General features: G+C 38.2%; 1 protein-coding gene across 1 annotated transcript; it reads right to left on the bottom strand.

The window, feature by feature from the left end:
* Positions 1-990: 990 nt before the first annotated feature.
* On the bottom strand, positions 991-10,698 carry gda (guanine deaminase). The gene is made up of 14 exons (XM_056375366.1): positions 10,275-10,698; positions 9,473-9,561; positions 9,026-9,197; positions 8,620-8,707; positions 5,158-5,263; positions 4,552-4,579; positions 4,326-4,433; positions 3,976-4,083; positions 3,751-3,848; positions 3,363-3,430; positions 2,740-2,886; positions 2,338-2,456; positions 2,181-2,208; positions 991-2,081 (listed from the first exon to the last, which is right to left on the bottom strand). Exons 1-14 carry the CDS (start codon positions 10,401-10,403, stop codon positions 2,008-2,010), a joined length of 1,362 nt encoding a protein of 453 aa, XP_056231341.1. The 5' UTR covers positions 10,404-10,698; the 3' UTR covers positions 991-2,007.
* Between the last annotated feature and the right edge of the window lie 4,051 nt (positions 10,699-14,749).

The following is a 14,749-nucleotide window of genomic DNA, read 5'->3' on the forward strand; positions in this document are numbered from 1 at the left end:
CAAAAGCAAAAAATAACAGACTTGGTTACCAGAGGCAACACATAATTTCATATATAATGATCCTTACTGTATGATAGTATAGTACATCTGAAGTGCAGACTGCATATGTATACACTGCATGTGTATATTTATATGTAAACTATATATGACTGTCTTTATACACAGTCTATGATGTTATGGGTTATATTTTCAGAGAAATCGATACGTGTATTATTGAGTCCTCTAAGCAAACAAACACATGAAATGTTTTGTGTTGATGCTTAAATACCTGTAAATCATAACACTTGAAATGGAAATGGTAAATATCTGACTCACAGCGACACAGAGGAAAAAGACAATACATACACATAAAATTGTATTTTTCAAAAAAAAAAAACAAAGCACATAAAACAAAAACAAAAATCATAGAATAGTCTTCAATTTGCAAGAGAGAGAAAGATGAAAGTGGGTGTGACCTTCACATTTTCTAGTTATTGCTTTTTTCTTTTCTTTTTTACTGGCTGCAACTAATATTTTGACACTATATTTGTCATGAGCTGTAAGTTGGGCCAATAGACAATTTTTTTTAATGAAACTACACTCTCTAACCTGGTTGACTTTATATACTGTTTCTACTTTACTATTTCTAACCAATGAGAAGAGTACAGTAATTACGGATTGTACAGTACAGTACAGTGTCCCCCTCTAGTGGCTGTGACATGACCTCTTCGTCTCAGCGTATATGCGGTAATGGTCTACTTGAAGTGGAGCAGAGGCCTTGCTGTCAGTAGGACATAACAATTGGCTTCTACATGTCTCTACCATTTCACCTTCTGAGCTGTCTGGCCCAGATGGTAAAAGTAGTCTATTATGGGAGCGGTACACTGCTCTGTTAGTGGGTTGGAAGGGTCAGTGGGCATTTTGTAACCTTTACCTTCATTCTAGGTTATGATCACTGATCAGTAGCTGCTGTGCAATTTACTGCAAATGAGACAAAAATGCAATAAAAAATTAAAACAGACTTGGTGGTTTCTTTATTTCAATCCCCGTGATGTGACATGTCATCACATCTTAAACACATACAATTTGGTGTTATAGAGTGATGTGTTGTGATAAAAATGAAGTATATTACAGTAAAAAAGTAAGCTTATCTTAAATGCAACCATGTTTATTAAGACATACACATATTCAGCAATCAGTCCACGTAATTTCCCTTCATTTCCTTATTAAGATTACTTGACAATGGTGATATAAATACATAAGTATATTCCATTTTGGCAACAATTACAATCAAAAATCTCAGTAGTAAAACCATTTGATTTGGAATGGATGAGTAAATCTAAAGTTAATATACCAAAACTAGCAATTGATTCTGGTAATAAGGCACCAGGTCAGGATGTGGATTTTGAGGTGAATCAGATGCGAGTTAGTTCGGCTAAATGTTAATAAAATAAAATTCTCATTTCAGTTCATACACAGAACAGACCACAACCTATCATGAGTTCCACAGTTTCGCCACACTGATTGCTGCAATCTGAAGCATACTGTAGTCTTCAAAAAAAAAAAAAACCTCAAATAACACAATCATGTGATTGTGTTATTTTAAACACAGGACTGAATCCATTTGAAAGGAGTGTACAGTGAAAGAATTGCATGAGTTGTGATTATAACTGAAGTCAATCTCAGTCATCCGAATATAAAACATTTTCTAGCTACACAAGCATGGAAATTGGACCATTCAGCAGCAACTGCTGGTGCATGAATATATTTCAGTGTGCAAAAATAATGAGCAATGTTTACAGCGCTTAATAAGTCCCTCTTCCCTGTTTAAAAACCCAGTAATTAGCTTTAAGACTTAGGGAACAATATGAATTCAACCACAATTTTGTATGCCCCTCAGAGAACCTCATAAATAGCACATCACCTATTCTAACCTCTGGATTTAACACTCAAATATTTACCATGATACTTAATTTTCTTACTTATTTGTCTACAATGGTGCAGTGATCCAGCTAATGCAGAATTCAGTCAGTCTGTTGGCTCTGTGAATGGTACCACGTTCCTCCCGGCCACAAACACCTCCACTATGTTACGATCATCACCTGTAACAGAGGAAAAAACGGAGACACACATACAGGTAGTAGTGAGTGGCGAATGAGAGTCTGAAAAGTTTGAACAACTAAACTGAAATTGACACTCACCCAAATTTAAGAACTTTTCCAACAGAATCTGAAATTAAAATGAAGGTAAATTAGGATTACCCTAAAATTATTATTTTTTTTTTTTGGGTAATATTAATTTGTGTGTAAATGTGTTTATTTGCACACTGGTGGATTAAGACTGTGCACAACAACAAACCTTTGGGTCCTCATTCTGGATCAGGTCAATGGGTGCTCCAGGAGCAGCTACATCCACCCTCAGGGCATCAAAGTCTTTGCCCACTTCAAAATTCCCTGTTTGGTCATCCAGGGACAAGGCTACAAACAAACATGAAGTGAAAGTAAGTGTTGTTTACTCTGTCCTCCTGTTAAACAGTCAGTCATTGATAAACTTTCTTGTTTCCACAGCTACTGGTGTTTCGAAGGCATTGCAAGCATTTCTGCTGCAGCACTCTTATACTAAGTGACTTAGAGTGACTTAGAGTGGGCAAAGACCCTTCAGCACGAAAAATGACAAAGGGACCGAACACCTTTTCATTGTATTCTCTACAACGTGCTAGTATAAGTCTGTTCCTGAGGGACAGCTGGGTTTGTGTCTTACCTTGGCTGCCTCCCAGTGTGGCCAGTCTGAACACCTCCTCAAAGGTGAGCGTGTCATGGTCTGGATCCTGGATGGTCAAGACTTTGGACGTGTCCAAAGCTCTCCTCACTGCATCCAGCATAGAGGCCGAATAACCCCCCGCCACATCTGTCCAGATAGGTCAAATGAATACAGGCATACACACAGACACAAGACACAAGCATTCACAAACTTGTATTGAGGATATAAAAAAACAGTGTGTCCATTTCAAATTTTTAGATTTTGTTCTGCTATTAGGCCTGAAATAGCTTCTTAAATCGGATGTTGGTTTATTTTTACTTTGAAAAGGATATTGAACCCAGATAAATAAAGTGATCAGCTGATGGTCAGCTGACCACTGTGTCAGACCTCTCAGCTGACTGACAGCTGTAGAACCAGATGATGCATCATAACAACGCAAAACAATCTCACTGCAATAACACACACTCACTTCTCTCCTTGCCCACAGCTCACATGCATGCTTCTACGTACAAGGTGTTTTCCAAAACAAAGCCAAACATCATTTTACTACTCCTTAACAACGTAACAAACTTTGTCAAAAGTGGTGTGGCCCTTGAACGTGTACACAGTTGCACTGCTCCCACCTGTTCCCAGCCCCAACTTCACTTTGTGGTTCAGGACATTGCGGATGTTTAACATTCCACTGCACAACCTGCGTAGATGGAGAGAGAGAGAGAGAGACATGACTATTACAGTGAAATAACGGTAAAAAAAAACAAAATCATGCATTACTTTCCTGTCACGTGATAGATTTGAGGCTATTCATAATATTTTCTTTTTCTGGTTTAAATTCAACAACTTTTTTTTCCAGCACATGGATCAATAAAGTGCCATTTTTTGTATATCTTTTCATTCAGGCATTTATAGTGATATGTTATGCTGTATTTTAAGTTCTATATCTTGAAATCTGTGTTATGCAAAGCATCATGTGTCTTGGTCCCATAAAGTCTTGTGAAACTATCAGAGACTTACGAGATGTTGGAATTGGGGCAGTGAGACAAAGAGGCTCCTGTCTCTCTGAACAGATCCAACTCTTTATCACTGAGGTAGCAGCCGTGGGCCATCACAGTCTGTGAATCATCCCGATTATAAAATCAACCATGGTCAGCATTTATATCAGCACTCATTTTTTTTTTTTTTTTTTGCAGAAATGTCTCAGCTGTGTGTGCGCAGGCAGGGATGTGATTGTGTGCTCACCTTGTCAGTGAGCAGGTTGTATTTGTGATAGACGTCTGTGTAAGACTCTGATTCAGGAAACAGCTCCTTTACAAGCTTCACTTCCTCAGTGTTTTCACTGATATGACTCTGGAAATGAGGACACAAATGTCAAACGAACTGTGTCTTCAAGAGAAGCATTTACGGTAGATAGAGCCAGCTATTCTGCATTGCTTACACTTACGTTCTTCATTCTTCCATGTCAGCATGTTTGTGTGAATGTGTGTGTATTTATCTAATTGTTCAAACCCCTACAGGTCCAACACTAAAAGGTCTCTATGACAACAGTCCCCCATGGACATAGCCTGGTTTGGTTGCCACAGTGAGCTCACCTGAATGTGCAGGTGGTTATTCTTGGCAATTGCTCCGAGTTGTCCCAGCAAGGCTCCTGTGCAGGATGGAGCGAAGCGGGGAGTCACAACTGGCTTCACTAGGGGGTACTGCCCCAAAAAAAAAAAAGAAGAAGAAAACAGAGGAGACAGGGAAGTAACAGAAGATGAAAACCTGTGATTTTTTCTTACTTCCTTGAATTGTCCTTACTGAATTATATAATCTTACCTTTTTGTTTAAGAGCTCTGCAATGAACCTTAAGGGAGCAAAAGAATGATTGTGATTCATTTGTGTATTTCAAAGGTAATGTCGTAATGGTAAAAAAGGAATTTACACGTCAAGCATGCAATTAAAAAAAACTGCCTTATTATTTCTGAAACAATCTGAAGCTACAAGAGTTGTGTTGACATGTTCCTCACTCAGAGGGACATAACGAATTCCCTCAAGATTGTCTCTTTACATCATGATGCTTACATCACAGCTTTTTATCCATGACACAGTCCATGTCTGTTGCTCTGTAGCTGTCTATAACATGCGCAATGCTTTGCGCCCCTTTTCGAATAAACACTCAATAAATTCAGTGTAACTAAAGTCATTGCTCCAGGGAATTTCTCCACACTGAAAATGTCTTTAAGAATCTGCCTGCTGAAATAAATATTGAATAAACCAAGATCAGTGTTAAATAAAAGTTGCAATTGTTGAAAAGAATTCCTTTTATACTGTTTGATCCTGTTGAAGACAATGTTGGTACTGTATAGCTAGAGCCTGCACATGCACAAAGGAGTTCCAGCACACTAGCTCTGCTCTATAATGTATGGAACAAATGATACTCACCGACAGGTTTCCTCTTGAGACTCCTGACTGGTCTCTTTGTAATGCTTCACAGAGTTGTTCCTGTCCATACACACCTTACCCACCAAGGCACGCTGTCCAAAGTCATCTGCAAGAAAAATACAGATGACCGAGCTCACACCAGATCCATTACTACTGGGCAACATATTACAGCTTTATTTACATGGCACATTGTGAGCATAGAAATATAACACAATGCACTTCACATCAACACCATGATAACAAAATGATTAAATGTGAAAAAGGCATCTGAGAGATGTTTGACATTAACAAGTTCCCATTGACATCATTCCATACTGAGTTCACAGTGCCCAATTGTTAAAGTCGCACTTTATCAACGGTCTTAACATCATCTGCATTTGTGCCCTTCGTATGTCAGAGGCAAATCCTGCTGTCACTCACAAGCCCTAATCCCACTAATCTTGTATGAATGCAAACACATACTGAACATACTATAGTTAAATTACCTGTAATTACATAGCAACACAAACACATGCGCATAAAAATCTGTCACTCAATTAAAAATTATCATCCCAGCACAATCTTTCAGCCGCTGTGTTTTGCTCTGTGTCCTTATATGAGACCTTATTAAAAGAGCCCTTTTTGTCTTGTGTGTGCGTATGTCAGAGTAGAAAAACCAGAACACTGATATAATCACGTTTATCTCTGACTAACCCAACTGCTCACTAGTTCATAATGTGTGACATACTGTACAAACCAGTTCATATTCATGTCTCACCAAAGTTAGGGCAGGAAAAATGTGTGTGTTGTATGAATATGGACAGGGTGCTACAGCTATGCAAACAACAGCTCATTATGACAGTAATCTGCAGTGGGAAAGAATCACAAAACGTTGACACCAGATCACAATCCCATACAGCAGGGCCGGTTTACATTTAAAAGCATATCAGCTCAGCCCTCTTCTCTGTCTCTACACATCAGATACAGTGCACACAGCAGACATAGAAACTGAACAGAGCTAGGTTCAAGAATTGTTAATGAGTTTGTTGTAATTTAACACACAGAGGTTCTGCATGCATATATGGGTGTTTTCCAGTTTTAACAGGTGCAACAAAGTAGGAAAGTTGTTGAGATGTAAATGAAGCACCGTGGTTTGATCCACAGCAGTTTGCATACAAGAAGGTCCACCACATTGGTGAGCTTACCAAATGGTGTGAAGACAGTGCTCTGGTTATTAATGAAAATAAGACAAAGAACTGTTTATTGGGAGACACCGCAGCGCCTGTCATTTTTTTTTAACCTGTTCTGTGAAATTAGTAAAATTATTGGGAGAGAGCAAAAACAACTGTAATGTCTATACAGAATGGAGGTGAAACAGAAAGTTCGACTGCGTCTGATCCTGTTCATCCCCTTTTTAGAGAATTCACAAAACTGCCTTCAGGAAGATGCTATACAGCTGCTACAGCAGCAGGAGCATTAAGATGGCGACAGCAGTTGAACGGGAACTACATGACGCTTCAGAAGTTAATAAGAAATAATACATGTTTTTTACAGAGGGAGGTTGTTGTGTCACACAGCAGCTGGAACAGATAACATTAATGATGGCTCTGATCTGTGATACCCTATTAAGCCGTGTTGGGACAGCTAAGTGGAGTACAGCCTTAACTAATGTTTTTAGTCAAACCTGTGCCATTCCTGCTGTGGCATGCTGTGAAAAAAAGGTCAATGTCCCAGTGGAACATTTCTGGCACAATGTTGAATCCACAGCAATGATGCTTTACTTGTACCAAGAAAAACATGCTGGGTTAAACACAAATGGTCTTACTGAATGCTGAGAAGGTTGTTTGCCAGAAGCATTGAGTTAATATTACCCAAACACTGGGTTATTCTTTATCTTTTTCCATTAACATCAGTGTTTCAGTTGACATGGACAGTGTTAAGAAAAAGTTTCACCTGGGCTTTTCCTGAACCATGACAAACACCATTAAAAAAGTCTATAGGCCAAAATGACTGAATTCACATGTGGGTGTGCAAGTAGACTGGGAAAGTACCAATAAATGAAGATACCTCTAAGTACATGGGTGCAGTTACATGGCTGATGTTAATCATTGGTAATTTTGTTGACATTTATAATGTTGATTAGTCATGTCCATATCAATTACATATCAGATTTAAAATGTGAAAACTTCACTGCACCAATGGTATGTGGTTGGGAGAGGGGGGCATGTGAGGTGTGACGCCCACCCATGTTATGTATAGTAACAAGGCTCTGCTTCAACAAGTTGCAGATGATCAGCAGGCCACTCAGGGATTGTGAGAGAGCTTTGTGCTACTGTGACCAAACACTCCCAGTCAGGCAGAAAATGTGCATTTATATCAGATTTCACTGGGACCTTGAACTTGGGACTGTACAAGATTCTTTCCTGAGAAAATATCTTTATATTTTTTTTTATAATACTATATCTTAAATGTATCACTACATCTCTGAAATGAATACACTAATAAATTAAACACACACAAGAATAAGTGAAGCATGAATTGGTAGTACTCAAACATATCCACATACACACACATATGCTTACGTTGTTAACAGTTTTCTGAAAAAGAGAACAACCGCGCAGAACAGGACAAAGGTAAGGGTTCAATGAACTTGATGTGCAATCAAGTTCAAATGACTATGTGAAATGCCAGTGCTCAACTGAGTATGGTTGTATCACTACACATTTTGTGTGTGTGTGTGTGTGTGTGTGTGTGTGTGTGTGTGTGTGTGTGTGTGTGTGTGAACATGTTCAGTATTGTGTAACATGACATGAAGATGATAAGGAAAAGGTGTAAAGGTGAACACAGTAACTGTGTGTCTAACACAGAGTCCACAACATTACCATCACTGATTGTAAGTTTAACTTGATATTTCAATTACTGGGATTAATCTGATGGCTTTAGGTCTTTTATTGTGTTCTTCAAGACATTTAAACAAAGCGTATGGAAACTATGATCAGTTTGAATATGTCTGAGTATGTTCTGACTTAACATGTACTGCTGAAACACTCGCTTCATTACCGACATGTCTAGAATTTTATGTAGCTGTGTTAACAGGTTTACATTGCTAATATTTTCTTTAGCAATAGACACCACATTTAACATTTGTGGCAGGGCCGTCAGTCACCTCCAACCCTCAGATTTGACAAAATATACATACATAACCTACATATATGAACTTGCAACCTGACAACAACCCACAGGTCACCTACTGGTTTAAGGTGATCATTTGAAACTATGGGCTAGAGAATTAATTGTGTCATGGCTGATACCAGAAGCAGTTGACTGAAATAGTCTGAGAACATGACGCACTTCAGTCTCTAATTCCAGTCCACAGTCCACATTATAGATAGAAAAACACTGAAGAGGGCCAGTGGTTAAAAATGAAAAAGATTTAGGTCAAAATGTGAGTGTGGTGCATCTGTTAAGTGTTGTACATCTTACTTGCAATCTGGCCCAACAGGAGAGAGGCATCTGTATGTATTGTAGCAAAGTAACATGCAGTTGTTGTTCCGTTTCTCAGGGTTCTTTTCTGCAAAGCACAGGGATTGTATTACAGGATTAAGCCAACAGCATTTTTTCTCTTTTCTATATGTTGTTAAACTACTGAACTGTTCGCACTCATTTCAATTATTGGCTTTAGGGATTATGTAGGTGTGACACAGGCATTGAATTTTCCACTTTTCCTATTGATTGCAGGGCAGATAGTAATTCTACTGCCAATATTATAAACATATCAAAAATATTACACTTGCATTGTGCCACAGGACTTTGGAGAGACAAGACACAGTGACTGATGTAACTGTACTGACTTTGATATCCACTTATTTTCTGATGCCAGTAAACTCACCACTACATGAGTGTAGACCCCTTTGGCAAACTCCAAATCTTTGAAGCGAGATTCTACAGGAAAGGTGTAGGTATTGAGCCACTGCAGTAAGGGCATGTCCAAGGCTGTGCCAGCGTAGCTGTACTGGGATGCGTGAATGTGGGTGTCCACCATTCCTGGCATGAAGAACTCACTGCAGTGGAGCAAGCATCAAAAGTGTTTTATATATATATGATTTTTATGGTGTATACAATAAATGACCTTCATATGATGCAATGATACATGCCTATCTTTTATATTTAAGTGGTGTAACAAAAATAATATACATTACATTACTGTCTTCTGTCAACCAACTTCAAAGACAGTGTTACTCTCTCACTCATTGAAGTCACTTCCTTTCAATTAAGTTCGGTAAACTACAATTGCACATTGCTGCAACCCAGTAATTCATTTTCATATTTTACTTACTATTGTTTCAGTTGAGTGACTGCAGACGGACTGAATCCAAATGTCTGAGACAGTTTGTCTAGCTCCTTGCCTTTTCCAATGAAAGCAATCTGAAGGTAGAATGGAAATCAACCAAGAGTTAATGGAATAAAACATGATTACAAAAAAGTGATTGCATGTACTGAAGACTGTGAGGGCTGGAAACATCACACTCTACTTAAAAGATTAAGTAGACATGTTACGTTTTTTACCCCCGAGCACCATGTGCTCAAGTGGAGGAAAACCTGAGGAACAAGTACAGTATTTAACATCTAACTTCAACTCCTGTATAGACCATATATATATTCCTTATGTCATCCAGTAAACAGCAACTCGTTTGGTCTCTGATGTCCAGGAGAATTAGAGAATATGGGAGAGTCTATTTTTCTCTGGAGATTCAATGATGTTGCCTGGACTTTAATCCCACTTGTTGTGTATTTGATTGATGTCATTAATGTTTTATGTTGGAGAGCTTAGTTTGGGCCAAATTGTTATAGTTGCTCAGCAACAGCACTGTAGGAGACACTTAATGTAGGTAAGAGATTTATATTTGGAAAACACAGACGTCTGTCCAGGTTGAATTTTGTCTTTTAGCGCAAGGTTTAGAGTAGCCACAGTGAGCTATAGCCTAGATATTTATTATTTTATATTGTAGATAACAAGCCATATGCCGAAGGATGAGCCCATGGTTTTGTTTTCAAAACTAAAAATAATAAAGGTTTTTTTTTCAAATACTTCCAACTCAGATCAACAGCTATTTAATATATCTTGAAGTTTGACTAACCTTTCCCTGTGTGTCCACTCCCAAGAGCGCATCTTCCAGGATCTGTACCGCCGTGGTTTGAGTCGAGTGGATAAATGTTCCCCTGTAGACGTCCGCGATTACGGTGGTGGGTCTGTCAGAGTTTGCCATCCTTTCACCTGATCAGTCCGAGTCGAGCAGTGAAGTACCTGCAGCAGCAACAGCGCAAAAAGCTTTTTGTCCTCTGGAAGCTCTGATCACCACGACGCACGAGACGAGGACGCACGACTCCACCTGACTGCACACAGACAATCTGCAGCCAATAAGAAGATAGGGTGTCTGTGTATGTGTTTGTTGTCCTTTTTCTGATCATTGAATTGTTTTGCTATAAATTTCACTGTTCACACAGTTCCCTAGAGTAAGAGAGTTAGCTGAAGAAGACGTTTCCTGTTTTGCCTTTGTTTAACAGCAGATATCCCATGGCCAGTGAAATCTACTTTGAAAGCATAACTTTAAAAGCTATCGATTACTTAACCCTAGAAAGTTGAGCAAAGCTACCCTATAGAGAAATCTAGTTTGGTCAACTGAAGCAATTAGAAAGGTAGTTCAAACTACTTTGTCAAATTTAAAAAATACAAAATAATTGTCACAACAACAACAACAACAACAACAACAACAATAAAAAATAATAGGCTACAGGTTTTAACATAAACCAAAAAACTTCAATACCCCACTAATAAGTGGAAAGAGCAAGGAATGTAAGCTTTGGTTTTGTACACAATAATGGCTTAATGGCCATGGTGATGACATTTGGAAGGTTTAGCCATGATGACTTTCACTGCGTGAACATTGAGCTACATCCATGGCTTTTGCATATCCGAGCACTACAGACGGTTCAAGTGACTGCCTGAAAAATGCATTGCCTGGATGTGCCTTCACTTTTTAAATCATTCTTTTCCTTTCATGGAACAACTGTTTGTAGTTTCAGCAGACAAAAATGTCATTTAACTATCTTGAGTCACTGTGCATATGAATGTAACTGAACTACCATTAAGGTACTTTAAAATGTAGTTAAACCCCTGGAGATGTAGGCAGGAGTACTGGCACAGAAGCTGGTCAATGAAGGCCCCCTGCCACATCATTGCCAATATATTGACCCCACATGACAAACGACAACATACACTGATTTTAGATTAGTATGACTGCACTATTTACATGTAACTACATGTTATCCAGTAACAAAGTGAGGGAGTGTAAAAGGCAGCTAAAAATAATTTAGAAAAATAAGAATTTGCGCAATTCAAAGATCTTTTTCTCCCACAAAGGTTTGGTGAGAGATTTAGGATTATACTGCTCTCTCCCCCCTACAGAAAAATCTCTCAGCTGCACAGCAATGAACATCCATGTTAGGTTACAGATGGTGTGCAGCAATTTTTTGAACGTAATGGGAGTTTCCAATTCTGCTGCGTTAGTTAATGTAATGACAAGGAAATATTCATGACAAACATTATGGTGCAAAACAATTTTTTGTTGTGAAATAAAATCCACATCAGTAGTTTTTTAAAGTCAAAGAATGAGGGTTGATGTCCTGGGTATTCTTAAGGCTAAAAGTAGCTCCTAACTTGCCAATTCAGAAGAAACTCCTAAAAATTCATCCAATTCATACGATTTCTTTTAGATGTACAAACTACAGAGAAATAAAGCAGCTTCATGGCAATAACGGGGTTACTTTTTAAAGTCTGCATTATTCACTCTGAAATGTAAAAGTCGAATTGCGTACCTAGTGAGCTACCTTAGCAGGAGTGCTAGCTGGCTGGTGGCTACAGATCAGCCTGTGAGCAATGTTAATAGCTATCTTGCTAAGCATGTCTAGCTAACAAACAAACCACCAAGTGGAAACCAGACAATTTACAACATGCATGATGTGTACTATATTTTTTCCAATTATTAAGGTCCAATAACGTATGTCTGGAAAAATTTAAACAGCCAGTGTCCAATAAAACACTGTCTCTGTCCACTAACAACTTATTGTTTTCTTCACTCATCATCATAAATATTGGTTGTTGTCATCTTGATAAACAATACTTCAGTTGGTATGACAATAACATATGATGATGTATAGTTTCTTAACATTAAACTATGCTTTTTGTAAATCTCAGGCTTATAGGATGAGAGCTCAGGAGTGATTCGGTGAGGGTCCCTGTCCTGGTCACACTGGTGTCTGTCTGGTTCAGAGGTTCGAGTGGACCTATGAGTTCTATAGTGAAGGAAAAAAAGAAAAAAGAAGAAAGAAAAAATTCCTGTTGGCATCAACATTTGTTCCTTTAAATGATCAAACTGCATTTTGGGTAGTGGGCTGCAGAGAGAGAGCGAAGTCTCCACGTCGTACCCAACACCTTACCCTTAGCTGTTCTAAAATCACTGTAAATCACACACTCTTGGGACTTATTGCTTTGATATAGATAACTGTGCAAATACCATCCATCTTTCAAGCGTGACAGCACACAATTATTATTATATTGCAAACACTACTATAAATTTCAGCAATCTTATGATGCCAGTCATACCCCCATTGCATACGTTGGGTGGTTACTTGCTCCTCTTTGTCATTGCAGTTTACATGTTTTGCATAGGTTATCATGGTGTCACTTTAGATCACTTCTTTTTAACAACAAGGGAATGATGAAGTGGTTATTACCAATAACAAGGCAATATTGAGGGTAAATAAAGAGATAATATCCAGGTAATGGAGCAGCGAGAATATTTTTTGCTCATATTGAGGTTTAATTTTGATAACTGGGTAGTAATGGAACAAAACATCTTAACGTAACAGTTTGGCAGAGCATATCAGTGATAGCATGGTAAGAGTGTGATAACAATCAGTCGATTTACAGTGTAAAGGAGCCCTAAAAAAGTAATGTGGAAGCTGAATTACCTTCACAACCACAAATGAATGTTCTCTTCCCTTAATGTCCCAAACATTCCTTCTTTTTTAAAGCTAACAAATACATTTTTTAAACACAGAGATATACCTGGAAACAGAGTAGTTTATGTGTGTTAACCACTAATCACAGAAAATGCAAATGAAAAACCATCAAAATTTCTCATTTAATTTTGTCACATTCAGATTAATGTTTATGCGGTTCATATGTTTCCACACCTATAATGAAGATGAACCCTGACTGACAGTTGGTGCTAATTATTGCAGACAATAACACCAGCACATGGTGCTAAGCAATACATAAGGTGTGGCTATTAAATGACACAATTCAGTAGCACCACAACAAACATTACACCTTACAACCCTGATGAAGGTAAACTTTATTGCAGGGCTGTTGTATTAGACTGTATTAGCTAAGTGTACCTAGTAAACTGGTGACTGAGTATGAGTTTATTATTTGAATGAAATTACTTCAACTCTTACTTATTATAGCAAATACAGTCAGCACTGTTTCCGATTACCCAATGAGGAACTACAACGTGACATATTGCCACATCATTGCCAATATATTGACCCCACATGACAAATGACAACATACACTAATTTTAGATTAGTATGACTGCACTATTTACATGTAACTACATGTTATCCAGTAACAAAGTGAGGAAGCGTAAAAGGCAGCTAAAATAATTAGGAAAAATAAGAATTTGCACAATTCAAAGATCTTTTTCTCCCACAAAGGTTTGGTGAGAGATTTAGGATTATACTGCTCTCTCCCCCTACAGAAAAATCTCTCAGCTGCACAGCAATGAACATCCATCTTAGGTTACAGATGGTGTGCGGAAATTTTTGAACATAATGGGAGTTGATCTTAAGTCTACCCTCATTTTGATAGATGGTGTGCTGATGGTGTGTGTAAATATTACAAACATCTCGAAGTGTTGCTCAATCCAATTCATCAGCACCACAAACTGCACCTCTCTAAAAGAGTTTCAACAAAAACGAAAGTAAAATTTATTGCAGGGCTATTGTATTAGGCTCTATGTTTTTATCACTACAGATTTTGACTATCTTGTGATAACTGGAGATTTAAACATTCACATTGATGATCCCAAAGACAAAACTACAAAAGAATTCTGTAGTCCACACACAATAAAGGGCACACACTGGACAGGGAGTAGGCCTTTCTGACCATTCCTAATATTCCTGATATGCTGGTTTCTCCTGCCAGTTTCCGTTGAAATTGAACATACTATGTCTTTTTATAGAAGCTGTGTTTGTGTCAGGAAGTCAAACATATTCTGTTGGTTCGCTCCTTGACAATTTTGGATGTACAATGCTGAACTCTAATGTTAGCCATTGGACCTAAAAAGGTAAAAACCATCTCTGCAAACCAGAAAGCACTGTGGAGAAATAACCGAGCTGTTACAAGGCAGAAAAGTGCAAATGGGGAAAAGGTCATCTTTGTTAGAGGTCTCATGTCTAGTCAAGATTTAGGGAAGTTCATACATGTACTCATCTCCAGCAGGGTGGACTATTACTCCTGCTATCTTATAAATCACTCGCAATATGGGGC

Source organism: Seriola aureovittata, chromosome 5 (assembly GCF_021018895.1).
Source record: "Seriola aureovittata isolate HTS-2021-v1 ecotype China chromosome 5, ASM2101889v1, whole genome shotgun sequence".
NCBI lineage: Eukaryota > Metazoa > Chordata > Actinopteri > Carangiformes > Carangidae > Seriola > Seriola aureovittata.